Below are 26,510 nucleotides of genomic sequence, written 5' to 3'. Positions count from 1 at the left end.
TAATACTCTGTTTGAATCCATATTCTCTTCTAGGCTGTATTGCAAAGTCAAATGTGTGGAGTTTGTGGAGGCATCTGGGCTGACATCAGGACATGCACCAAAAAGCAGAATATTCTGTTTGTGACATTTTATTGATGCTAGGACATGGGAGGAGACCTTGAGGATTATGTGGACTCAATGGTTCCCAGGTTGGGACAGAGAAAATATTAGGTCTGCCTACCTAATGGGCAGGGAAGACAGAATTGCCACTGAACGCACAGGGGATGAGCAGCTGACGGTACTCCATGGGCAGGTGTTGCTCCACAAGCACATGCATTGAGACTTCATCAGTGACTAGACCCTGCCTGCATCAGAGGAAGACAGGGTCACAGATCAGCACTAGCACCAGCACTCCCATATTCAGCATCCCTTTTTTGCCCACTCACCGTCGCAGCAACAGCTCCAAGTCCTCTGGCTTCACAGTCTTGCGGCCAGCATGAGCAGCAAACACCTCCAGATCATTACAAAGGTTCTGGAAATATTTGTCTAGGCTGCCAGGAAGGTCAAAGTAGAGCAGGCTTAACAGTCTATAACCTGCAAGGCTCCTCTACCCACCTAGGTGTCTAAGACTTACCATCTCTCTACCATCTCAACAGCCTTCTTTTCCATGGGCATCTTAGCATGGAAGCTAAAGAGTTTCACATAGTGGCTCAGTCCAGTCCTGTAGGGATCACGGTAGGGTCTGGGGCCTGCAGCTCGGGGCCTGGAAGGAAGTCTGGCTGGCACAGGCTCCAGAGGTTCTGAAGGTAAGCTGGGGACAAGCATTGAATAGAGGTAGCATTGAATAGAGATAGCTTGAGGAGGTCCCCATTCAAGGACAAGTCCTACTGGCTCCTGATGAAACCAAATGTGTGTATTCCTTAAACAGGCTGTCCCAGAAGTTCTAACCATGTATTGAGGAGCAGTATGGTTGGGGGTGAGGAAGGGAGTGCCAAGCACAAAAGCTTGGTCTTTCCCTTGGGCTCTGAGCTCCCAATCTTGATCCACTGTCATAGTCTAACCTCATCATATATACTGGTACTTGCTCAGGCCTATGACCACTGGGCTGCTGTGCTTGCTAATCATTTGTATGTATAGCTATGGGGCAGTGAATGCTTGTGCCCAGGTGTCTAATGCCAACCTCAACACCTGTCCCTTTCCCTAGAGGCTATTGAATAAGAGTCACGGGTTCTTACACTCCAACACCAGGTGGTGGGGGCAGCTCAAGAAACTCATGTGATTGCTTGGCTTGGAGTAACTCAGGGGTACTGGTGGCCAATTCTGGACTTGCTGCAGAGAAAAGAGCAGGGTCATGCGGATGCTCAAACTTGACCACCTCACCCAGCTGTACAGGTCTAGTCTCCTTGTCTTAATTTTTTTTTTTTGTTTGTTTGTTTCTTTTTATTTTTCGAGGTAGGGTCTCATTCTGGCCCAGGCTGACCTGGAATTCACTATGTAGTCTCAGGGTGGTCTCAAACTCATGGTGATCCTCCTACCTATGCCTCCCAAGTGCTGGAATTAAAGGTGTGTGCCACCACACCTAGCAATTTTTTTAAATATATTTTATTTATTTGAGAGGCAGAAAGATGCAGAGGGAGAGAATGAATGCACCAGGACCTCCAGCCACTGCAAACAAACTCCAGATGCATGTGCCCCTTGTGCATCTGGCTTACATGGGTCCTGGAGAATTGAACTGGGATTCTTTGGCTTTGCAGGCTAATGCCTTAACCGCTAAGCCATCTCTCCAACTCCTTGTCTTAATTTTTAAGGGTCTCACCTCACTCCAGTCAAGCAAATGTCTGAGTCTCCTTGGCCCCCTGATATCACCTGTTCCCAGACAACCTAGGCAAGCCAGAACCTGAACATAGCTAGTAGCATTCACCTGCTGGTCCTGCATAGGGTCTCTTACCTGGCTCACCAGAAGTGTCCTCATCCTCTGAAGATCCTTCTAGTTCCTTGACCCTCACAGCCTCTTCAGATCCTGCTGCTTCTGTTACCTCTGGAAGTGGAGGCTGTAGCTCCGAGATGGGTGAAGATGTGGTAGCATAGTCAGTCCTGCTCACTAAAGAAGTACCAAGTCAGATGCCTCACCAGGAAGCCAATTTAGAATTTCTTGCATGAGTACTGACTCTCTTTTGGATGGAAGAACTTCTAGCCAGGGAGCTCTCAGACATTCATATGGGCTGCAGGAGGAAAATTCAGTGCCACTCTCACTCAGGCTAAGTTGGCTCCAGGCCATCTGCCCCACATACTCACTGTGGTCCTGCAGCTCAAGCCCACTGTTCCATGTTCTGCGATCCAAAGTCCTCTCAGCATCTTCAACCCCAGTGTGAGGAGGGTGGGGCAGGGAGTGATGCACACTGGGGAAGGAGCTGACCAAGGGTTGTGAGAAGGGCTGGGTGTCCTCCAACACTATGTTTGTTGGCTGAGTAGCAACAGGGATTCTGAGGCTATCACCTGGAAATAAGACCCAGCTAGCACTCAGTGTATTCCAGATCCACCTGCAGATACTGAGTTGCCAGGGTTCAGGCAAAGGGCCTCAGGGGTCTTCTCTGTATGAGCAGCCTTTAGAATGAGGTGACTCACATTCTAAACCTTCTCTCTTCCAGTCTTCCTTGCTTACTTTCCTGTTTCTTAGGGTAATATCCCCAGGCCTCTACAGCTTGCCAGTCTCACACCCAACCCCATACCAGTGCTTACTCTCCACTTCCCCTAACTCACCCCATAAACTGGTGGACTGGTCTTCTACAGTCAGGATTTTAGGTCAGCTCTAATGGTGAAACTTGATCCCTCCTCCCACCCCCACTCTTTTTTTGGGGGGGGGTATTGTTTTTTTGAGGCAGGGTCTCACTCTAGTTCAGGCTGACCTGGAATTTACTATATATTCTCAGGGTGGCCTCCAACTCATGATGATCCTCCTACCTCTGCCTCCCAAGTGCTGGGATTAAAGGCGTGCATCACTATACCTGGCTAAAAAATATTTTTTTAAAAAAGAACAAAGCTGGGTGTAGTGATGCACGCCTTTAATCCCAGCACTTGGGAGGCAGAGGTAGGAGGATCACCAAGAGTTTAAGGCCACCCTGAGACTAAATAGTGAATTCCAGATCAACCTGGACTACAGTAAAACACTACCTCGGAAAATAAAAAAAAAAATTAAACTGGGGATGGTGGCGCACGCCTTTAATCCAAGCACTTGGGAGGCAGAGGTAGGAGGATCACTGTGAGTTCGAGGCCACCCTGAGACTACATAGAGAATTCCAGGTCAGCCTGAGCTAAAAGTGAGACCCTACCTCGAAAAAACAAAAACAAAAAAAAAAAAAAAAAATTATTTGACAGAGAGAATAGGCACACCAGGGCCTCTGGCCACTGCAAACGAACTCCAGATGTTTGCACCACCTTGGGCACCTGGCTTTATATAGGTATTGGGGAATTGAACCTGGGTACTTTGGCTTTGCCAGCAAGCACCCTAACTGCTAAGCCATTGCTCCAGCCCTTTTTTGTTGTTCTTAAAGCAGAGTCTCACTCTAATCCAGGCTGTCTGGAACTCACCTTGGTCTGGCCTCAAATTCACAGTGACTCTCCTAACATCAGTCTCCCAAGTGCTGGTATTAAAGGCTTGCACTACCATACCTAGCACACAACTTTGTCTCTTTCTGCCTTACAATAAACTCCATCCACCAAACCACACCATACCCATTTCCTTCTACCCTCAGTCCTGTATCATGGAAGAGACACAGGGGCCACGGGCACCTTGTGAAAAGAAAGCAGAAAGTCCTTATAGACCTATATGCCAGGCTTATATATTTGACCTTGACCCTACCAACAGGGGGAAATCCTGAACTCACCAGCACCTTCTGTCATTAGGATAGCTTTCCTCAAAGGTTAGAAGGGGAAATCGTCAACCTTACCTGGAGGAGCTGAGGCCACGGAATTATCTTGCAGGTCCTGCAAAAGGGCACCTACATCTACAGCCCGGCGTGTGGGAGGTCTACGAGCCAAACCAGGTCTCCTCACAGACTGTGGCTGAAGAGGTGTGGTAAAGGTCAGGTTGAGGGACCTGGTAAAAAGAAAGGAAGCATAAGGAAAGTTAGGTACCTGGAGCCTAGCTCCCCCAAAGGATTCCACCATCTACCCTAGGGCTCTCATCTCTTAGATTATGGTCACTATGCTGTAAGGCTAAAACCAGCAGGGAGCCTATGATCTGAATCCATCAGTCAGCACCTCCCTCCTCAAGTGTCTGTTCCAACAAATCCCAGAAAAAGCAAGCACCTGGTGAAGGATGAAGAATCAGCATTCACTGGAAGCTCTGTCAGGGACCAGCAAGACAATGTAAAAAGAACAAACCACTGTAAATCACTCCGGCCCATGACAGCTCTCCCAGACCTCCTCCACCTCTCTGGACGACAGGAGGGAGAGGATAGCAACAGAGTGTCCCAGACCTCACCTTGAGAGAGGGGTAACCCCTGGTTCACTTCTTGCTGAAACACTGATAATCTTAGCCTTTGCTTCTTCCGGCTAGAGGTTGGAAGACCTGGACCCAGGGTTGTTGGGGGATCCAGTTCAGGAAGTTGCAGCTCCAGGCTATATGGATGAGGTTTGTCTCAGATATGCCAGAAACCCCAACTAAACCTTGTGAGGACCCCAGACCACAGCTGACCACACAACTCATAAGGGCAGTGCACTGTGTACCTGCCCTGGCTGCTTTCCCGTCTGTAGGACTGGACCACCTGTGATAATGGCACTAGCTTCACCACTGGGTTTGGCATCATGATGGAAGATTCTGGGGCTGCAGAAACATCAAGGACAAGGTGGTGTTGATAGACAGCCCGACCATGGGCTGTTAGCATGGTACCTAATTTTGACTGGCAAGCCAGCACCCACTTACCAGTTAGTAGGATGTTCTTCAACAGAGTCCGTGGTGTGTCTTTCTCCAGGTATGCACTGGCTTGAACATGAGCCAATCTGCCAATCGACTATGAGGGAAAGCACTATGCAACCAGTCTGTTCTTTTGCTTGAGAGTCCCTCAGGATGGACTCCAAAGCAGAAACAGACCTCAGGATCCCATGACGGCATTCAAGACACTATAGTGGTCAGTGGACTGGGCACTTACCCTGGCTCCATGGGAACGTCTTCTGACAGACGTCTTTGTTTGGCTACCCAGGCTCCTAGAGGATGTTGTTTCAAATACACTTCTTTGGATGCTGTGGAAAAGACCAATGGCTCTAAGAACTATAGAGGAGGGTAGGGATGAAGGGCTAGATGATGTAGACATATGCTTTTGCCAAAAGTCTTGGTCTAGCCGGACATGATGGCACACAACTTTAATCCCAGCAGTTGGGAGGCAGAGGTAGAAGGATTGCCAAGAGTTCAAGACCAGCCTGAGTCTACAGAGTGAATTCCAGGTCAGCCTATGCTAGAGTGAGACCCTACCTCGAAAAACAAAAGAACAAACAAACAAAAATTAGCATGGGTATCCATGACCACAAGTGCCTCACAGTACCTACACAAGACCATCATACTAGAAGGAAAAGATGATGACATAAAAATAAAAGAGAGAGCTGGGCATGGTAGTATGGCATGTGCCTTTAATCCCAGCACTTTGGAGGCAGAGGTAGGAGGATCGCCATGAGCTTGAGGCCACCCTGAGCAGAGGGAATTCCAGGTCAGCCTGGGCTAGAGTGAGACCCCTACCTCAAAAAAAAAAAAAGATAATAATAATAATAATAAATAAAAGAGACTGATTGAGAGGAGGAAGGGATATGATGGAAAGTAGAGTTGCAAAAGGGAAAGGGGGGATGGAAGTACCATGGTTCATTATATATAATTATGGAATAAAAAATACATATATACTAAAAAATAATAAATTTGAAAAAAAAGAAATTTATGCATTTTTAAAGCTTTTAAGTTAAGTTGTTAGGGTCTGACAAGTTCCACGTGGGTCACCCCAAGGTCACTTGTCCAATCTGTTTTAGAACTCAGGGACAGCTCACACCTTATCACTCCTATGTCTAAGCATCTCACACTTTGTCTGCTGAGCTAGCCTGGCTTCTACTCAGAGGTATGAAAGCAGAGCCTGTAATCCCAGCTACTCAGAGGCTGAGGCAGGAAGATCAGCATGAATTCAAGGCTATCCTGAGCAACTTAGTGAGACTCTCTCAAATAAAAATTACATAAAGGGGGCTGAAGAGATGGCTCAGTGGTTAAGGGGCTTGATTGCAGAGGCTAATAAGCACAGTTCAATTCCCTAGTACCCATATAAAAACCAGATACACAAAGTGGGACATGCATCTAGAGTCTGTTTGCAGTGGCTGAAGGCCCTGGTGCACCCATCTGTCTCTTCTATCTCTCTCTACTTGCAAATAGATAAGTTTTTTTTTTTTTAATTATATAAAGGGCTAGGTATATAGCTCAGACATAGGGTGCTTTAAAAAAAATTGTGAGCAGAGAGACAAAGAGAGGAAAAAGAGAGAGAATGGATATGCCAGGGCCTCTAGAACTCCAGATGCATGTGCCACTTTGTGCATCTGGCCTTATGTGGGTACTGGGGAATTAAATTCAGGTCATTAGGCTTTGCAGGCAAGTGCCTTAACTTCTGAGCCATCTCTCCAGGCCTAGGGTGTTTTTTTTTTTTAATGCATTTATTTATTTGAGAGAGAAGGAGAAGATGAGTGATTGAGAGAGAAAGAAAATGGATGCACCAGGGCCTCCAGATGCTGCAAAGTCCAGACACATGCGCCACCTTGTGCATCTCGCTTACTGGGTCGTGGGGTATCGAACCTGAATCCTCTGGCTGTGCAGGCAAACACCTTAACCACTAAGCCATCTCTCCAGCAGCGACCCCCCCCCCCCGCCCAGTGCTTTTTTTTAAAAAAGCATGCACATGTTCCTGGGTTCAATCCTCAATATTGCGAAAACAAAACAAGCAAACTATCTTGAGTGACTTAACACTTGAAATCAGTGCACGCAGACGTCTACACCCTCTGCCCGAGGAGCTCATCACAGCCCTCTTCCAGCCCCACAAAGTCGGGACAAAGTGCTGTCCCCTAGGTCCAGTTCCTGCCTCCCAACCTCTGCACAGGCTCTCTGGCCCCTTTCCATCATTCCCGGTGGGAACCACAGATTAGGACTTAAAATGCAGGGAAAGTTGAGGCCACCTGGGAAACAGAGGCAGCAGAGGCTGTACACGTCCTGGGCTAGTTTGGGCAAAACAGCCTAAAGACCAGCCTTCTTGTTAGCCAGCACTTCGGGGATGACAGCCTGGGGTTCCCAGGGTGGGGAGACACACACACAGCGGAGCTGCTCCGGGCTCAGCCTGAGGAGGGAAGTGCCCTCGTTCCTCGGGACATAGGGCTCTGCCGCCAAGCCCAAGAGACTCAATTTTCCTCCCGGACCAGGGTGGGCGTCGGTTCCTGTCCGGACTCCACTCTACCCGCCCGCACCATCCCCGCGGCCACGTACGCATTCCGGGCACTCCGGCGCCGCCGCGGGGAGCGAACGTCCGCTGTGTCCAGCACGCGCCGCAGTAGCGTGCGCGTCGTCGGCTCGCTGTCGGGACTGGGGCTGTCCGCCATTCGGTCGGCCGCCGCCTTTCCTAACCGCTCCCACAGCGGGGCCGGTACGTTCCCGCCACCACGTCGAAAGCAACTCTCGCGATACTGGCGCACGGCACCACGGTAACTGTAGTTGTGATCATCTACGGCCTGGGCGGTGTGAGGCAAGGACTGCCAGCGGGCCTCACTCGCAGGTAATCTGAGCAAATACGATCGGGCAGGTCAAACCTCAGGGTTTCCTCTCGTGATTGTTTGAAAAATGTTGTATTTATTTTCAAGCAGAGAGGGAGAGGGAAAGAGAGAGAGAAAATGGGCGCACCAGGGCTCTAACCACGGCAAATGAACTCCAGACGCATGCCCCACCTTCTGCAATCTGGTTTACGTGGGTCCTGGAGAATCTAACCTGAGTCCTTTGGTTTTATCAGCAAGCGCCTTTAACTGCTGAGTCATCTCCCTAGCCCACCTTTCATAATTTTTTTTTCTTCTTTTTTCTAATTATTTATCTATTAGGGAAAAGGATGCAGAGAGAGAGAGAGCGAGAGTAAAAAAGAGGTAGAGAGAGAATGGGCGGACAGGGCTTCCAGCCATTGCAAACGAACTCCAGAAGCATGTGCCACTGTGTGATCCCCGCACTCTGGAGACAGCACTTAGGAGGCAGAGGTAGGAGGATCCCTGTGAGCTCTAGGCCACCCTGAGACTACATAGTAAATTCCAGGTCAGCCTGTCTGAGCTAGAGTGAGACCTTACCTCCAAAACCCAATAAAAATAAATAAAAGAGGTGTGGTGGCGCACACTTTTTATACACAACACTCCAGAGGATGAATTACGAAGATTGTCATGAGTTCAAGATCAACCTGGAAGTACAGAGTGAGTTCCACATCAACCTGTGCTAGAATGAGACCTTGCCTCAATAAATAAATAAATAAATAGGGGCTGCAGAGATAGCGGTTAAGGCACTTGCTTGCAAAGCCACAGGACCCAGTTTAACTCTCCAGGACCCACGTAAGCCAGATGCACACAGTGGCACACACATCTGGAGTTCGTTTGCAGTGGCTGGAGGCTCTGGTGCACCTATTCTCTCACTCTCTCTACCTGCCTATTTCTCTCTCTCTCTCTCTCAAATAAATAAATTAAATAAATAAATAGAAGCCGGGCCAGGCGTGATGGTGTACACCTTTAACCCCAGCACTTGGGAGGGAGAGGTAAGAGGATCACCATGAGTTCAAAGCCACCATGAGACTACATAGTGAATTACAAGTCATCCTGGACTAGAGTGAAACCCTACCTAAAAAACAAAACAAACAAAAAAAAAAAAAACAAGATCCAGAAAGAAGCCAAACATCACATGTTCTCTCTCATACATGGATCCTAGCTACAAGTGATTGGACTTCTATGTGAGTTGGAATAAAACACAGTAGCAGAGGCCAGTACGCTAGAAAGGAGATACTAAGGTGGGCTGGAGAAATAGCTTAGCAGTTAAGGTGTTTGCCTGCAAAGCCAAAGGATCTCGGTTCAATTTTCCAGGACCCATGTAAGCCAGATGCACAAGGGGGCACATGCATCGGGAGTTCCTTTGCAGTGGCTAGAGGCCCTGGCGTGCCTATTCTCTCTCTCCCTCTCTACCTCATTCTCTCTCTCAAATAAATTAATTAATCAAATATATTTTTAAAAAATCTGCCGGGCATAGTGGCACCATGAGGATTGCCATGAGTTCAAGGCCACCCTAAGAATACAGAGTGAATTCCTGGTCAGCCTGGGTTAGAGTGAGACACTACCTCAGAAAAATCAAAAAAGGCCGGGCATGGTGACACATGCCTTTAATCCCAGCACTTGGGAGGCAGAGGTAGGAGGATTGTCATGAGTTTGAGGCCACCCTGAGACTCCATAGTGAATTCCAGGTCAGCCTGGGCTAGAGTGAGACCCTACCTCAAAAAAAAAAAAAAAAAAAAAGAAGAAGAAGCAGAAGAAAGGAGATATAAAGGGAATAGAAAAGGAGGCAGGAGTAGGGGGTATTCTCTATATGTAAGTAGAAGAACAGATTAATGGCGGTGAAAGGACCTAAGTGAGGTCAGGGGAAGAGTTTAAGTAAAGAAAAGGTGGAGGGAGGGCTAATCAAAATCTAAGAGGATATAAATAAATCACATGGAAACCTACTTTTTTGAACAATGGAACACTCAGAAGACATAGATTGTTACTAGAAAAATTTCAGTGCCAGGGAAGGGATACCTTCCAGTGAGCAACCAAGGAGGTCACTGATACTCTCAAAACATTACAGGCCATTGGTTTCCCACCAGGCATAGATAGTAAGACCCTATTGCTGAAAACTCCACATACTTGGGCTACAAAGCCACTGAGAAATTCTGCTGGAACTGAGCTGAAAACCTCCATTCAGTCCACTCTGAGACTACATAGTGAATTCCAGGTTAGCCTGGACTAGAATGAAACTCTACCTCGAAAAAAAGAAAAAATAACACACAAAAAAATAATAATGAAGAAATAAATAAATAAGATGGAGAGATGACTTAGAGGTAACGTGCATGGCAGCAAAGCCTAGGGACCCTCATTCAATTCTCCAAGTCCTACATAAGCCAGATGCACATGGTGGCACGTGCATCTGGAGGTCATTTGCAGTGTCTAAAGACCGTGGCACACCTATTCTCTCTCTCCTTCTGCATGTTTCTAAAAAAAAAAAAAAAAAAAAAAAGCCGGGTGTGGTGGTGCGTGCCTTTTATCCCAGCATTTGGGAGGGAGAGGTAGGAGGATAGCTGTGAGTTTGAGGTCACACTAAGTTTACATAGTGAATTCCAGGTCAGGCCTAGGCTAGAGTGAGACCCTACCTCAAAAAAAAAAATAAAATAAAATAAATAAATAGTGCTGGAGAGATTAAAGCATTTGTCTGCAAAGCCAAAGGATCCCAGTTCGACTCTCCAGGAGCCAGATACACAAGGGGGCGGCACACATCTGGAGTTCATTTGCAATGGCTAGAAGCCCTGGCACACCCATTCTCTCTTTCTCTCTCTCAAATAAATAAGTAAATAAAAATATATTAATAAATAAATAAAGCCAGGTGTGGTGGTGTTTGCCTTTAATCCCAGCACTTGGGAGGCAGAGGTAGGGGGATTGCAGTGAGTTCGAGGCCACCTTCAGACTACATAGTGAATTCCAGGTCAGCCTGAGCTAGAGTGAGACCCTACCTCGGAAAAAGAAAAAAGAAAAAGGGAAGAAAAAATGATTGTTTCTCAAAAATAGTAGAGCCCAGAGGTTTGATGTAAGGTGTGTTCCACTGTTGCTCTCCATTTTTCCTCTCTTTCCTTCTTTTCCTTTACCTTTTTTTTTTTAAAAAAAAAATATTTTTATTTATTACAGAGGGAGAGTGGGTGCACCAGGGTCTCTAGCCACTACAAACAAACTCTGGAATGCCGGCACGTGCATCTGGCTTACGTGGAATCTTGTGATCCAAACCTGGCTCTTTAGGCTTCTCAGGCAAGCGCCTTAACTGCTAAGCCATCCCTCCAGCCACCACTACCACCCCGCTTTTTTTTTTTTTTTTTTTTTTCTTTCTGAGGTAGTCGCAAGGTAGCCTCAAACTCATGGTGATCCTCCTACATGTGCTTCCCAAGTGCTGGGATTAAAGGAGTGTGCCATCACATCCAGCTTTCTTTCTTTCTTCATTATTTTTGTGTTTTGGTTTTTCTTCTCTTTTTAAATTTATTTTTTATTTATTTGAGAGAGAGAGAGAATGGGCGCACCAGGGCCTCCAAGCCACTGCAAACGAACTCTGAACTCCAGACGCATGTGCCCCTTGTACATCTGGCTTATGTGGGTCCTGGGGAATTGAACTGAGGTCCATTGGCTTTGCAGGCAAACACCTTAACTGCTAAGCCATCTCTCCAGCCCTTTTGGTTTTTTTTGGGGGGGTTGTTTTTGGTTTTTTGAGGTAGGGTCTCACTCTGGTCCAGGCTGACCTGGAATTAACTCTGTAGTCTCAGAGTGGCCTTGAACTCACGATGATCCTCCTACCTCTGCCTCCCAAGTGCTGGGATTAAAGGCGTGCGCCACCACGCCCGGCTCCCTTTTGGTTTTTTGAGATAGGGTTTCACTGTAGCTCAGGCTGACATGGAATTCACTATGTAGTCTCAGGGAAGCCTCAAACTCATGGTGAGTCCAGTCAGCCTGTGCTGGAGGGAAACCCTACCTCAACAAAACAAAACAAAACAAAACAAAAAGTTATCATAAAGCCAGGCAGGGTGGTAGACCTCTTTAATCCTAGCTCTCAGAAGGCTGAGTAGCCTTCAGAGGTAGGAAGATCACCATGAATTTGAGAGCAGCCTGGGTTACAGAGTCAGTTCCCAGTTGTCCTGGGTTAGAATGAAACCCTGTTTGAAGAAAACAAATAAGGGCTGGAGAGATGACTTAGTGGTTAAGGCGTTTGACTGCAAAGCCAAGGGACCCAGGCTCAATTCCTTATGACTCACATAAGCCAGATGCACAAGGTGGTGGCACATGAATCTCAAGTTCATTTGCAGTAACTGAAGATCCTGGCATAACCATTCTCTCTCTCTCCCAAACAAAATACAATAAAGTTAAAAAAAAGAATAAGAGGCTGGAGAGATGGCTTAGCGGTTAAAGCGCTTATCTGCAAAGCCAAAGGACCCAGGTTTGAATCCCCAGAACACATGTAAGCCAGATACACAAGATGGCACATGCATCTGGAGTTCACTTGCAATGGTTGGAGGCCCTGGCATACTCATTCTCTCTCTCTCTATCTGCCTCTTTCTCTCTGTCGCTCTCAAAAGAATAAATAAAAATAAACAAAAATTTTAAAACACAAATAATAATAATAAATGAAAATAGGGGGTGTGGAGATGGCTTAGTGGTTAAGGTACTTGCCTGTGAAGCCTAAGGACCCAGGTTCGATTCCCCATTATTTACATAAGCCAGATGCACAAGGTGGTACATGTGTCTGAAGTTTGTTTGCAGCAGTGGCTAGAGACCCTGGCGTGCCCATTCTCCCTCTCTCTTTCTCCAATAAATAATTAAATATTAAAAAAATAAAATTGGGGAGGGTGGGAATTACCATGGGATATATTTTATAATCATGGAAAATGTTAATAAAAATTTAAAAAAAAAAAAAAAAGGTTTAAGGGTTGGAGAGATGGCTTAGCAGTTATGGTGCTTGCCTGCAAAGCCAAAGGACCCAGGTTTGATTCCCCAGGACCCATGTAAGCCAGATACACAAGGTGGTGCATGCATCTGGAGTTTGTTTGCAGTGGCTGAAGGCCACTATCTGCCTCTTTCTCTCTCTCTCCCTCAAATAAATAAATAGAAAAAAAAAAAATAAAAAAATAAAATGAACACAACGGTACTATTTGGGTGTTGGAACTGAAAAAAGTCCCTCCTCACATTGTCTTCATTTTCTTTTTCTTTCCTTTATTCATATCTATATCTAATCTATTGCTATCCATTTATCTATCTATATATATTTTCTTTTTGGTTTTTCAAGGTAGGGTCTCCATCTAGCCCAGGCTGACCTGGAATTCACTATGTAGTTTCAGGGTGGCCTTGAACTCACAGTGGTCCTCCTACCTCTGCCTACCAAGTGTTGGGATTAAAGTTGTATGCCACCACGCCCGGCTTTCTCTCTCTATATATATATACTTTTATTTTTTTGTTTGTTTGTTTATTTGAGAGCAACAGACAGAGAAAGAGGCAGAGAGAGAAAGAGAGAGAGAGAGAGAGAGAGAGAGAGGGAGGGAGGAGAGAAAATGGGCGTACCAGGGCCTCCAGCCACTGAGAACGAACTCCAGATGCATGTGCCCCCTTGTGCATCTGGCTCACGTGGGTCCTGGGGAATTGAGCCTCGAACCGTGATCCTTAGGCTTCACAGGCAAGAGCTTAGTTGCTAAGCCATCTCTAGCCCTCTCTATATATATTTTTAAATATTTTACCTTTTTGGTTTGTTTTTTTCAAGGTTGGGTCTCACTCTGGCCCAGGCTCACCTGGAATTCACTATGTAGTCTCAGGGTGGCCTGGAACTCATGGCAATCCTCCTACCTCTGCCTCCCAAGTGCCAGGATTAAAGGTGTGTACCACCATGCCTGGCTTATATTTTACTTTTTTGAAAAATGAGAGAGGGAAGAGAATGTACGTGCCAAGGCCTCTTACCATTGCTAGTGAACTCCTGACACATGTACCACTTTGTTTTGTTTTGTTTTGTTTTTTGTTTTTTGAGGTAGGGTCTCACTCTAGCTCAGGCTGACCTGGAATTCACTATGTAGTCTCAGGGTGGCCTTGAACTCATGGCAGTCCTCCTACCTCTGCCTCCCAAGTGCTGGGATTAAAGGCATGTGCCACCACGTCCAGCCCATGTACCACTTTGTACATCTGACTTTACATGGTACTGGGGAATCAAATGCCAGACAATTGGGCCTTGCAAACAAGTGCCTTTAACTGCTGAGCCATCTCTCCAGCCCTATTTATTAATGTTTTTTTTTTTGTGTGTGTAGTGTGTTATGTTTGTATGGTTTAATAAATGTGTATGGTGTGTATGCACATGTATGTGCCTATGTGGCACCCCATATGCTTGCCTGTATAGGCATGTTTGTCTGCAGTGGCCAGAGTGGAACAATGCGTGTCGCATTCCATTGCTCTTTCGCCTGTTCTTATTTTGAGCTGACGTCCCAGAGCTGGCCTTCTCTCCAGCCCTATTTATTTATATTTTGAGATAGGGTTGCAGTCTGTAGCCTAAGATGGCTTAGAAGGAACTTCCTGTCTCAGCCTTCCATATTTTGGGACACCACCACAACTGCCTTATATTTTTCTACATTTTAAGGATGAATTCTCTTTGTTACAAGGAACAGCAAACACCATCAAGACCTGTTCATCTGCCTCCAGAACTAGATGAGTTCAAGAGCTACTTCTCCCTCCCCTTGTTTTTGTCCCCCCATCTGGTCTTGGTCAGACTAGGTCTGGATTACCTGGGCTAGAAGGGGGAATACTACCTCCCCCAAAAGCCCACCTTAGTCAAAACATGGAAAGGCCCTGCCCTTTCAGGGCAGTTTCCCTCCTCTTCCCAAAACCTTTAAAACCCTCTCTTGGGCTGGAGAGATGGCTTAGCAGTTAAGGTGCTTGTCTGCAAAGCCAAAGGATCCCGGTTCAACTCTCCAGGTGTAAGCCAGATGCACAAGGGGGTGCATGCATCTGGAGTTCTTTTGAAGTGGCTGGAGGCCCTGGTGAGCCCATTCTCTCAGTCTCTCTCAAATAAATAAATAAAATGTATTAAAAAAAAAAACAAAAAAAGAAAAAAAAAAACCTCTTTTAAACCAGGCGTGGTAGCACACACCTTTAATCCCAGCACTAGGGAGACAGAAGTAAGAGGATCGCTGTAAGTTCAAGGCCACCCTGAGACTACATAGTGAATTCTAGGTCAGCCTGGGCTAGAGCAAGACCCTACCTCAAAAAAAACAAAACAAAAAAACCTCTCTACCCAGAGACTGGCTCTCTCTCTCTCTCTCTCTCTCTCTCTCTCTCTATTATATATCCATATATATTTCACTTTTTTGTTAGTTTTTCATGGTAGGGTCTTGCTCTAACTCAGGGCGACCTGGAATTCACTCTGTAGTCTCAGGTTTATCTTCCAACTCATGAGGATCCTCCTACCTCTCCCTCCTGAGTGCTAGAATTAAAGGTGTGCACCACCACACCTGGCTATATATATTGTTTGGTTTGCTTTTTTTTTTTTTTTCAAGTTAAAAAGATATTTATTGCACCATCTATTTACAAAGGAACAGAGGCTATACCTAATAAGGAAGGAAGGAATCAAATGTCAGGCATATACATTTACATAGCAAGTATGGACAAAAATTATCAAGAAGATTGCACTATTTGTAGCACTTAACAATCAAAATCAGTTTCTAAGAATAATTTACCTTGGGAAGTTTTAGAAAGATTAAAATTAGGGCTGGAGAGATGGCTTAGCGGTTAAGCGCTTGCCTGTGAAGCCTAAGGACCCCAGTTCGAGGCTGGGTTCCCCAGGTCCCACGTTAGCCAGATGCACAAGGGGGCGCACGCGTCTGGAGTTCGTTTGCAGAGGCTGGAAGCCCTGGAGCGCCCATTCTCTCTCTCTCCCTCTATCTGTCTTTCTCTCTGTGTCTGTCGTTCTCAAATAAATAAATAAATAAATAATTTTAAAAAAAATTATAGCTGCCTTAATGAAAACTATCATTTTATCTTCTGAAAAGCTCCAACTTGCTAAAGGCCACATAAACCAGATCATTGCTGACTTTAAAAAGATTAAGTACAGATCACCTGGGAAGTCCCACTTGCTTAGTAAGATCACTCAAGTACACACTGTCTTCAGGAGCACCAACAAACGAAGAAAAACAGGTGTGGAGCCTGTTTTCTTCAGCAGCAGTAACCACCGGATCTCCCAAAGCCAGAGACAATATTCTTCAGGGCTGTCCGTAGCTGAGCACTGGCAGACCTGCTTCCCTGAAGAGCAGTGAAAGATGTAACAGGGCGTCTGGATCTTTCCTTCCAAGTCTAGACACAACTTGTGTTGCTGAGCCCTTCCTTGGTCAAATGCTTTTGATGAGTTCTTCCTTTAGATCACTGTCTTTCTGAAGAGGAAAGGTGATGTCAAAACCTTGAGGTCTCTGGACTAGAAAAAGGGGAAGACTCCCAAGACTGGCTTTCTTTGTCAAAGGACTCATCTTCTTGAGAAGCAAACTTCTGCTTAAGCGCCTGCGATATTAAAGACACTGGGTCCCAGTCAGAATTTGGCCTTTTTCTTCTGTGAATGGGTCTACCACCAGGTGATCTTTCAACAGCACGAAGCTTAACCTTATTCATGTCCTTTAGAACATCCAACATGTTTGGAACAGCATTATTTCTCTGGCTTTTTGAATGATGACCACAAATGTTCTTTCTAGCATCCGAGTGTTGCTCTTTCATTTCAGTTGCTGGATTATCTAATGCTGGATTATCTAAACCACCACTATTAGTAGACCTTCGTAGTGTGGGAGGAAAACACTGAGGCTGGACAGAAGAGAACTGAAGAGGAAGCGGCGGTGGTGGTGGTGGTGGCAGAGGAGGAGAAGAAAGCTTCGAACTTGGAAAGTGATCTGGTTCCACAATCAGCTTACCAGTCCCCGACGACAGAAATCGTCCCACACCACTAGGTTGCTCATTCATGTCAATGAAGCCAGATGCTGGGCTGCTCCGCAGTCCCTGCATTTTCACGATGGCAGCAATCTGAGACCGAAGCGAAGCGAGCTCATCTTCAAGGGCAGCTATTTTTTTAACTGCAGCTTCACTTACAGGCACATCATTTTTCATTGGTTTGTGCTGTCTTTCAGCAGGTGACAATGGATCCCAAACATGTGATGGGTGGAAAAGATCAATTTTTTCCTCTCCCCAATTTCTCCGTATGTTATTTCGACATCTGAGGGGACTGGCTTCTTCACCACCTGCCACACTCAAAACATCAGCAAAAGATGGAACCGTAGACTCACAATGATCAGACTCCACAGAGCTCAAGTGTGCGATCAACTCAAAATTAGGTCTACGGCAAGGTTCTAAAGGAAGCATTTTCCCAATAGCACGAATGATACTCCGAGTCGAGCCATAATCTTTATTTTTCCACGTGAGCAAAACCTGGTCTATGGGGACACCAAAGTAAGCCAGCATCTTTCTTAAAATATTCAGTATGAGAGACATGGATGTGGTGAATTCAAAGAAACATTGTCAGTAGGTACCTTTCGGTCATTAAGCACTGCTGTGGAGGAGCTTTTAGCTTTGAGATCTTTCATTCGTCTGTTTCTTCACAAAAAAAGTTCCTGTCTACCCAGGGCACCAAAACCGGGCCAAAGATGGTAAAATGACTGTCATGAGAAGTGACACCCCAACTTTCCACTGCAGCTTATTAGCTTCATACGTGACCACAGCTTCCTCGTCTCCTTTCAGCAAAAGTTGCATTGGGAGTTACATGAAGATTAAGGTACCTGTTCCTGCTGAGTGACCTACATTCAAATATGGGAGCTTTTCATTTCTCTGGGATTGACTTTATTCATTCAAATATATTGGGTGGTTATTATGAGCCAGGCACCACCTTAAGCTAAGATGTCGTAAGCTGTACAAGAACCTTCCTTTCCTCACACGTTAGTGAAGAAAACAGAAGTTTTCTGAATACCATATAGAAAACGTAGCCCTCTGGCATACAGTATCTAGAGGCTCCTAATGCGCAAGCTGATTTGCAGGGAGTACGACTTCCTTCTCTCCTGAAGGTAAAAGCCTGGTTTGCTTTTTATTTTTATTTTTATTTATTTATTTTTTTGTCATATTTATTTCTTTATTTGAGAGCGACAGAGAGAGAGGGAAAGAAAGAGACAGATAGAAAGGGAATGGGCGCGCCAGGGCTTCCAGCCACTGCAAACGAACTCCAGATGTGTGCGCCCCTTTGTGCATCTGGCTAACGTGGGTCCTGGGGAATCGAGCCTCGAACTGGGGTCTTTAGGCTTTACAGGCAAGTGCTTAACCGCTAAGCCATCTCTCCAGCCCATGGTTTGCTTTTTAAAATTTGTTTGTTTATTGAGAGAGAGAAAGAGAGAATGGTGAGTACACCAGGGCCTCCAGACACTGCAAATGAACTCCAGACACATGCTACCTTGTCCATCTGGTTTACATGGGTCTTAGGGACCCAGAGATACTTTGGCTTTGCAGGTAAGTGACTTAACCACTAAGCCATCTCGCCAGCCCATATATTGCTTTTGACCTTTCAGTTTCTCCTGGAGTTAAATAAAAGCCTTGGGACCAAAACAGTTTGCCTCTGGTTTTTCTTTTTCATTCCAAATATAGAACCTGACAAGACCTATGAGCTAAATGAACATCTATTCTTGTTTTTTGTTTGTTTGTTTTTCGAGGTAGAAGTAAGGTCTTTCTTTGGCCCAGGCTGGGCTTGAATTCACTACATAGTTTCAGGGTCCTCAAACTCATAGCCATCCACCTACCTCTGGGATTAAAAGTGTGAGCTACCACGCCTGGCCTTTTTTTTTTTTTTTCTCTTAATATTTATTTGAAAGAGAGAAAGAGATAGGAAATGGGTGTACCAGTTGAACTTGGGTCTCTAGACTTTCCAGGCAAGCTTTAACCATTAAGCAATTTCTCCAGCCTATCCAGCCCATGAATATCTCATTTAAAATTAATTTTTTTTTAATTTTTGTTTATTTATTTGGTTTTTGAGGCAGGCTTTCACTCTAGCTCAGGCTGACCTGTAATTCACTATGTAGTCTCAGGGTGGCATCAAACTCTTGGTGATCCTCCTACCTCTGCTTCCTGAGTACTGGGATTAAAGGTGTGTGCAACCATGCCCAGCTAGAATTTTATTTTATTTATTTATTTTTTTACTTTTTCTTTTTAAGAATGGGTGCGCTAAGGCCTTCAGCCTCTGTAGATGATCTCCAGATGCATGTGCCACTTTCTGCATCTGGTTTATGTGGGTCCTGAGGAATCAAACCTGGGTCTTTTGGCTTTGCAAGCAAGCTCCTTAATCATCAAGTCATCTCTCCAGCCCTATTATTTGTTTTTTTTTGAGGTAGGGTTTCACTCTAGCTCAGGCTGTCCTGGAATTAACTATGTAGTCTCAGGGTGGCCTTGAACTCATGGCAATTCTTCTACCTCTGCCTCCTGAGTGCTGGGATTAAAGGCGTGCGCCACCATGCCTGGCCTACTCCAGCCCTATTATTATTTTAAATATTTTAATACATTTACTTGCAAGCAGAGAGAAGACAGAGAGAGAATGAGCATGTCAGGGCCTCTAGCCACTGCAAATGAACTCCATATGCATGCGCCATTTTGAATTTTTTATTTTTATTTTTTTAATTTTTTTATTTTGAGAGCAAGAGAGAGAGAGAAAGAAGCAGAGAGAGAGAGGGAGGGAGAGAATGGGCGCGTCAGGGCCTCCAGCCACTGCTAACGAACTCCAGATGCGTGCGCCCCCTTGTGCATCTGGCTAATGTGGGTACTGGGGAATGGAGCCTCGAACCAGGGTCCTTAGGTTCACAGGCAAGTGCTTAACCACTAAGACATCTCTCCAGCCTTTTTTTTTTTAATTTTTAATTTTTTTTAATTTTTATTTACTTATTTGAGAGCGGCAGAGAGAGAGAGAGAGGCATGTGCCATTTTGTATGTCTAGTTTTATGGAGGTATTGCGAAATTCAACTCAGGTCATTAGGTTTACAGGCAAGCACAGCTAGGCTGAGATATCTCTCCAGCTCCAGTTCCCCCCCCCCCCATGTAGGTTCTCACTCTAGCCCAGGCAGACCTGGAATTCACTGCCTACCCTCAGGCTGGCCTCAAACTCACAGGGATCCTCCTACCTCTGCCTCCCAAGTGCTGGGATCAAAGACCACACCTGGCCTTTTTTTTTTTTTTTTTGTGGTAGGGTCTTACTGTAGCCTAGGCTGACTATGAACTCACATTGATCCTCTTACCTCTGCCTCCCAAGCACTGAGATTAAAGGTGTGAACTGCCACACCTGTCTTGTTTCAGATAATTAACAATGTATTTGATTATCCTGTTGCCCCATTGTGGAGTTTACACTGTTCTTACAGCTTTTATCTTGTCCAAAAAGTGTTATGTAAGCCTTTTTCATCTGAAACCCTTCAAATTTTCAGTTGCCTAAAGGATACTATTCCAGGGACTGGGTAGATGGATCAATGGTTTGCAAAGCCTGCTGGCATGTTTGATTACCCAGTACCCATATAAACAGATGCACAGTGCCACATGCCTCTGGAGTTTGTGTGCAGTGGCAAGAGGCTCTGGCACGTCCATACACTTTGGATCTCTGTTCTTCCTTCTATTCTTCCCTTCTCATAAAAATATTTAAAATACATGGTCCAATTGGCTCTTTTCTGCTTCAGGGGCCTTACAGTTCCCAGGATGGAGTGTGGAAGGCCAAGAATTGGCTATAACTCCCTCCTAAAGTTCTAATTGGTCTATGTTCTTCCCTGTTCCCCATTCACTTTTTTTTTTTCTCTTCTCTCTCTCTCTTTTTTTAAGGTAGGGTCTCGCTGTAGCCCAGGCTGACCTGAAATTCACTATGTAGTCTCAGGGTGGCCTCAAACTCACAGTGGTCCTCCTATCTGGGTCTCCTAAGTCTCCACCACACCTGGCCTTGTAGCATTTATTTCTTACTAGATATTTAGTTGCATGTGTTCACATATATTCGTCTACTACCCAAAACACAGATCCTCATCCAGTTAGGTAGTTAGGAGGGAGGAGCCAGGTTTTGTTCCTGCATTGTGTGGCCCCTACATTGTGTGTAGCACATAGTAGACAGCTACTAGTAACCTGAGTTAGGTCGGTGAGTCAAAGTCTTGAGAATACTCCCAAAAGATGATATTGACTCCAGAGGTCCTTCCCAGCAGCGAGACCCAGATTTCTATCCCCTCCCCCCACGAGGGAATTCTGTCCACTTAAAGGCGCTGGGCTGGGGGATACTGCTTCTAGTAAGCAGCACACTTGTTCCAGTCCTAGCCCGTAGTAACACGATCTCTTCCTTAGGCGGCGCTCCGGGTGCAGGGCCGAGTTCTCGCGAGGCATCCCGGAACTTGTAGTCTGTGCTCATACACAAGGCGCTTGCGCTTTGTTGAGGTGTTCGTCCCCTCCCATTAGGACACCGGATCCTTGTGAGAGGTAGTTGATGCGGTAACGTTCCAGCCGAATATACTATTTTTCCCGAATCGCTCGGGGAAAATAAACTCTGCGGGATCTGTGGTAGAGTCCTAGAGAGCGGCAAGAACAAGTACGCCCCGCCCCGGAAGTGAGTTGCTTCTGACGCGGTGCATTGTGGGGGGCGTAGTCCTCATTTCCAGGCGGCCCTTCGCGGCGTCCCTGGGGCCGACTCCGGAGCGCAGGCAGACCGCCACGGGTGGGTAGCGCGGCGCGGGCGGGCGGCGAGCGTATTCTGGGCACGGGGCTACCGTTCTGGGCGGCCGCGCCTGGTGGCAATAGTAGGAGGCCGCCAAAGGCCTCTGGTGGCGCTGCCCGTCGAGGAGCTGGCTGCGGTGGCCGGACCGGGCCGTCGAAGAGCGCAGGAGGCCGGTGGGCCGGGTCGGGCCGCGCGGCGCAGCCATGCCTGGCTTTACGTGTTGCGTACCCGGGTGCTACAACAACTCACACCGGGACAAGGCGCTGCACTTCTACACGTTTCCTAAGGACGCAGAGCTCCGGCGCCTCTGGCTCAAGAACGTGTCCCGTGCTGGCGTGAGCGGCTGCTTCTCCACCTTCCAGCCCACCACAGGCCACCGTCTCTGCAGCGTTCACTTTCAGGGCGGTCGTAAGACGTACACGGTGCGAGTTCCCACCATCTTCCCGCTGCGCGGCGTCAATGAGCGCAAAGTAGCGCGCAGACCCGCGGGGGCAGCCGCCGCCCGCCGCAGGCAGCAGCAGCAACAACAGCAGCAGCAGCAACAGCAGCAGCAGCAGCAGCCGCAGCCGCAGCCGGCCTCTACTGTCCAGAACACGCAGCTTCAGCCGAACCTGGTGTCTGCTTCCGCGGCCGTGCTTCTCACCCTTCAGGCCGCTGTAGACGGCAGCCAGGCTCCGGGATCCGCGCCGCCTGCGTCCACCACTCCCGCGGGAGATGATGTGAAACCTATCGACCTTACAGTGCAAGTAGAGTTCGCCGCCGCAGAGGGCGCAGCCGCCGCAGCTGCCGCGTCGGAGCTAGAGGCTGCGACAGCGGGGCTGGAGGCCTCTGAGTGCCCTATGGGCCCTCAGTTGGTGGTGGTAGGGGAAGAGGGCTTCCCCGATACCGGCTCCGACCATTCATACTCGTTGTCGTCTGGCACCACGGAGGAGGAGCTCCTGCGCAAGCTGAACGAGCAGCGGGACATCCTTGCTCTGATGGAAGTGAAGATGAAAGAGATGAAAGGTAGCATCCGCCACCTGCGTCTCACGGAGGCCAAGCTGCGTGAAGAACTTCGTGAGAAGGATCGCCTGCTTGCCATGGCTGTCATCCGTAAGAAGCATGGAATGTGAATGGGGTCCCTTCTGTATCCTGCAGAACCTGTGGCCCATTCCAACCCAAGGAATCCTCAGGCGGATGTTGAACTCCCCTATATTCATTCTGGTTGACAGTACTGAGGCTTAGGGCAGTTGGACTCTTGCTGGTGAACTGGCACCCTCATTGGTTTGCTTCTGAAGCAGGAGTTATGGGCCTCAGGCTGCCCTGGCGACACCAGCAATTATGACTGTTTACCCTCCCTCCCCAGTTTATGTTGCAGATTTTGGTTACGAAGAGGCTTCAGAACTACTGAAGTTGAACTTGTCCTGGAGGGATGCAGGTGGGATGCCTAGAGACTGTGGATTTGAGAAAACCACACCTTAATGTTGGCCAGCAATCAGAGACAGCTATGCTCTGTGTAGTGATAAGAGATCCAAGTAACATCAAGTTCTCCTTTTTTAGCTAACCCTTTTCAGGTTTAGCCTATAATTCTGATGGGGACTAGTTGATCTGTGCCTCTGCCTCGTAGAACTTCCCTATCGAGGAGGCCATTTATGAGGTGGGGTCTTGGGTGACCTGCTGATGGAAATCCAGTTTGCCAGGGACTTAGGTTTATCTCGTTATGTTTGCTACTGGTTACAAATTCTATTTTCTGTACAATTAGTCAGACTAAAGTTTTCACTGTGTTCGTTTGGCAAAACAAATTAAACAAAAGTAAGGTTTTTATTTGGGTTTCACCATTTTATTTTTTATGAAATCTATTAAGTGTCCTTGAATTATGGGGATATAGATCTTGGCCTATTTGGAAGACCAGGCTAGTCCTTAAAGTAGGGATGCTTCAGATGACCAGGTTTCTCCATAAAGTGATCCTACTAAGTCTAGTCCCAGGTTTCATAAGATTCTCTAAAAATTCCTGGCCCAGATCATTTCAAAGATTTGATGTTTGCTCCCCATTTAACCCCTTAGGACAAGCACAATGTCTGGTACACATGTAAATGCAGTTAACTTAAACTAGTGAAATCTAGAGTTGGAAAGCCACACCTTAATATACAGACTTCCACAGATAGGTTAGCTTTGGTATACCTTCAGTTGAAAGACTTGTGATCTCTTGACTCATGTTTTTGGCTGCTTTTATCTTTAGATTGGCTACTGAAGGAGTTAGATGACTTTTGTTTTCAAGACAAGGTCTCACTGTAGCTCAGGCTGATCTTGAACTCGCAGGGATCCTCCTACCTCTGCCTCCTAAGTGCTGGGATTAAAGGCATATGCCATTACCCCCAGAAAATAGCAAATAAAAAAATATTTGTTTGTATTTTCCAGGCATGGTCTCTAGCCCAGGCTGACCTGGAACTTACCCTGTACTCCCAGTCTGGCCTCATACTTGCAGCAATCCTCCTACCTCTGTCTTTTAATTGCTGGAATTAAAAGCGAGTGCCACCACATCCAACTTTTTTTTTTTTTTCCCCTTCTGAGGCAGGGCCTCTATCCCAGGCTAACCTGTAATTCATTTTAGCTCAAGCTGACCTCTACAGCTTAGCCTCTCAAGTGCTGTTGTAGGCCCTGCTTGTGAGATGATTTTATCCATAGCTGCATGTAACTTAGCTCAAAGCTAATAGGGAGAAGTGAATGCCTTTAAAACCACACCTGTTTCTGTGGATGTTGGGGCACAAAAGACTCAAGACACCATAAAATATGAATCACTTCCGAGTTACTTATGGATAAAGCCACCTGCCTGGGAATTTACCCTGAGACTGTAAACTGAACTTGTCTCTTCCCTTCTGGTATTTTGGCACTGAGTTGGGAAACAAGTCTGGTGGGGAAGGAAGATGTAACTTAGGTTGTATAGGTGTCCAGTTTGGGGAGCAGTTGGATCTCTGGCAGCACATTTCCAGGCTAGCTGCCAGTCTCTCACGTGTACTTACTCTTTCCTTAGAGTGAGGTTTTCCCAGGCTTTGACCATATTCTTAGTGTTATGTTTGAGGTCCTGCTCTTTAAAAAAATAATTTATTATTTATTTATTTATTAGAGAGAGAGAGAGAGAGAGAGACTTCCAGCCATTGCAACCCAGTTGTATGGGCTACCTTGTGTATCTAGCTTACTTAAGTCCTGGGAATTGAACCTGGGTCTTTAGGCTTTGCAGGCAAGTGCTTTAACCCCTGAGCCATATCTCCAGCCCTGAGGTCCTGTTCTTTCAAGGGACATCTGTGCTTGGTTTTCCTGAAACGCTCAGCAGCATTCTCCAGACCCTTTCTGGTGTTTAGAGGTTATGTGCAGGTATCTTGCCTGGTGTTTTGATTTCATGGTGGTGGGTGTAGGACCCAGATACAGATGTATCACTTATACAGGGCAATATAGCATTTTCAGTGGCTGAGTGGCAAAGTGGTCTGGATAGATGTGGAATTTAGTTAAACTCAGCCTAGTTTTACTAGCTATCCCCAGGAGGTGACTAAAAGTGAAAAACTTATGGAAGAAAAGGAGTATTCAAAGATCTGTGGTCAGAATAGAAGGCTTATGTAGAATGCATGGAGCCATTTTCCTTTCTGGTGGTCCTTTAGGTTGGCTACAGAGAGTCATTTGCCCAGCACAGACCTGACCTCCAGTGTGGGCTTCTTTTCAAATGTTTGCATTAACAAGGAAACGGGTGAAAGGGACGTTGAAAGTAAAAGGGAAGGGGTGGGCAGAGGATTATAAACTTTAGTTGAGTCAGTTATTTTTATTTTATTTGTGTGTGTGTGTGTGTGTGTGCGCGTGCGCGCGCGCGCACGCACGTGAACAGTCACTTGCCACTGCAATCAAAGAGCAGACACATGCACATGTGGGTCAGCTGGGGTGTTGAGCTAAAAGATTTTAACCCCTGAGCCAAATTTCCCAGCTCTTATTACCCCCTCCCTGTCCCTCTAGCCCAGGCTGACTTGGGGATTCACTATGTAGTCTAAGGCTGGCCTCAACTCACAGAGGTCCGTCTACCTCAGCTTCTGGTCTCAAGAGTGTTGGGATTAAAGGTGTACACCACCACGCCCGGGGCCCCTACCCCCTATCTTTCTTTAATAACAGTGAAACTTGCTGAGTGTCTTTCATCCCAGCAGAGGTAGGACAATGACCACTAATTCTAGGCCAACCTAAGGCTACAGAGTGAGTTCCAGGTCTGCTTGGGCTAGAGTGAGACTCTACCCCAAAACAAACAAACTGGGTGTGGTGGCACATGCCTTCAGTCCCACCACTAGGGTGGCTGAGGTAAAGGGTGGCTGTGAGTTTCAGGTTAGCCTGAACTAGAATGAGACCCTGTCCTGTCTGCTTCAATTAAAAAAAAAGGGGGAGGAGGTCTGAAGAGATGACTTAGTCGTTAAGGCACTTGCCTGTAAACCTAACGACCCGAGTTCGATTTCCCAGTACCCACATAAAGCCCGATGCACGAAGTGGCGCACTCATCTGGAGTTTGCAGTGGCTGGAGGCCCTGGCGTGACTATTCTCTCTCCTTGCAATTTATATATATATACATATATATATATATATATATATATATATATATATATGTAAAATCTTAGGAAAATACTATGAAAATCCTTCTCTGTACAAGTGAGAGTAACTTCAACACTTATGGCCCACCTGAAGAGCATTTGAATCTTTGGCCCAAGAAATGGGCGCGAATAGCTCCAGGTTCACTCAACAAATGGAAGGAACGGCGAAGCGGTGGGTTCTACAAGCTGAGGCCTCGCGCGCTGAGCCAGAGGGCTTCGCAAGTCTATGTAGCCTATGGGCTCAGGGAGGGGCGACTCGCTCAGGACCTGGACAAGCTCCCAACAGAGGCGGGGCCAACCAACCATCCACGGCTGCACAGCCAGGGCGGGGCCAGGCCAGCTGAGACCAGGCGACAACAGACTTGACCCTTGCCGGCCGCCAACTCCATGTTCCAGAGGCTTCCGCTAGACCACAATTC

General features: G+C 46.6%; 3 protein-coding genes across 4 annotated transcripts; 1 reads left to right on the top strand and 2 right to left on the bottom strand.

Moving 5' to 3' along the window:
- Positions 1-112: 112 nt before the first annotated feature.
- Cenpt (centromere protein T) lies at positions 113-7,605 on the bottom strand. Of its 2 annotated transcripts, XM_045157389.1 has the most exons (13): positions 7,478-7,605; positions 5,130-5,220; positions 4,904-4,991; positions 4,708-4,804; positions 4,463-4,599; positions 4,288-4,324; positions 3,927-4,075; positions 2,275-2,475; positions 1,928-2,080; positions 1,215-1,308; positions 614-790; positions 426-530; positions 113-344 (listed from the first exon to the last, which is right to left on the bottom strand). In XM_045157389.1, the coding sequence occupies exons 1-13, from the start codon at positions 7,588-7,590 to the stop codon at positions 221-223; spliced, it is 1,566 nt and encodes a 521-aa protein (XP_045013324.1). In that variant the 5' UTR covers positions 7,591-7,605; the 3' UTR covers positions 113-220. The 2 variants fall into 2 exon arrangements, with proteins under 2 accessions (XP_045013324.1, XP_045013331.1); XM_045157396.1 differs by lacking the exon at positions 2,275-2,475.
- An 8,226-nt stretch (positions 7,606-15,831) lies between these two features.
- LOC101594603 (mitochondrial fission regulator 2) lies at positions 15,832-17,312 on the bottom strand. Its single transcript, XM_045136803.1, has one exon. It carries the CDS (start codon positions 17,284-17,286, stop codon positions 16,207-16,209), a length of 1,080 nt encoding a protein of 359 aa, XP_044992738.1. The 5' UTR covers positions 17,287-17,312; the 3' UTR covers positions 15,832-16,206.
- Positions 17,313-21,241: 3,929 nt separating this feature from the next.
- Positions 21,242-23,299, top strand: Thap11 (THAP domain containing 11). The gene has a single exon (XM_004661682.2). It carries the CDS (start codon positions 21,700-21,702, stop codon positions 22,606-22,608), a length of 909 nt encoding a protein of 302 aa, XP_004661739.1. The 5' UTR covers positions 21,242-21,699; the 3' UTR covers positions 22,609-23,299.
- The last annotated feature ends 3,211 nt before the right edge of the window (positions 23,300-26,510 follow it).

Source organism: Jaculus jaculus, chromosome 1, assembly GCF_020740685.1.
Source record: "Jaculus jaculus isolate mJacJac1 chromosome 1, mJacJac1.mat.Y.cur, whole genome shotgun sequence".
In the NCBI taxonomy this organism is placed as follows: domain Eukaryota; kingdom Metazoa; phylum Chordata; class Mammalia; order Rodentia; family Dipodidae; genus Jaculus; species Jaculus jaculus.
Note: the sequence above shows the minus strand (reverse complement) of the source record. Positions and strands in the feature narration are given on the sequence as shown.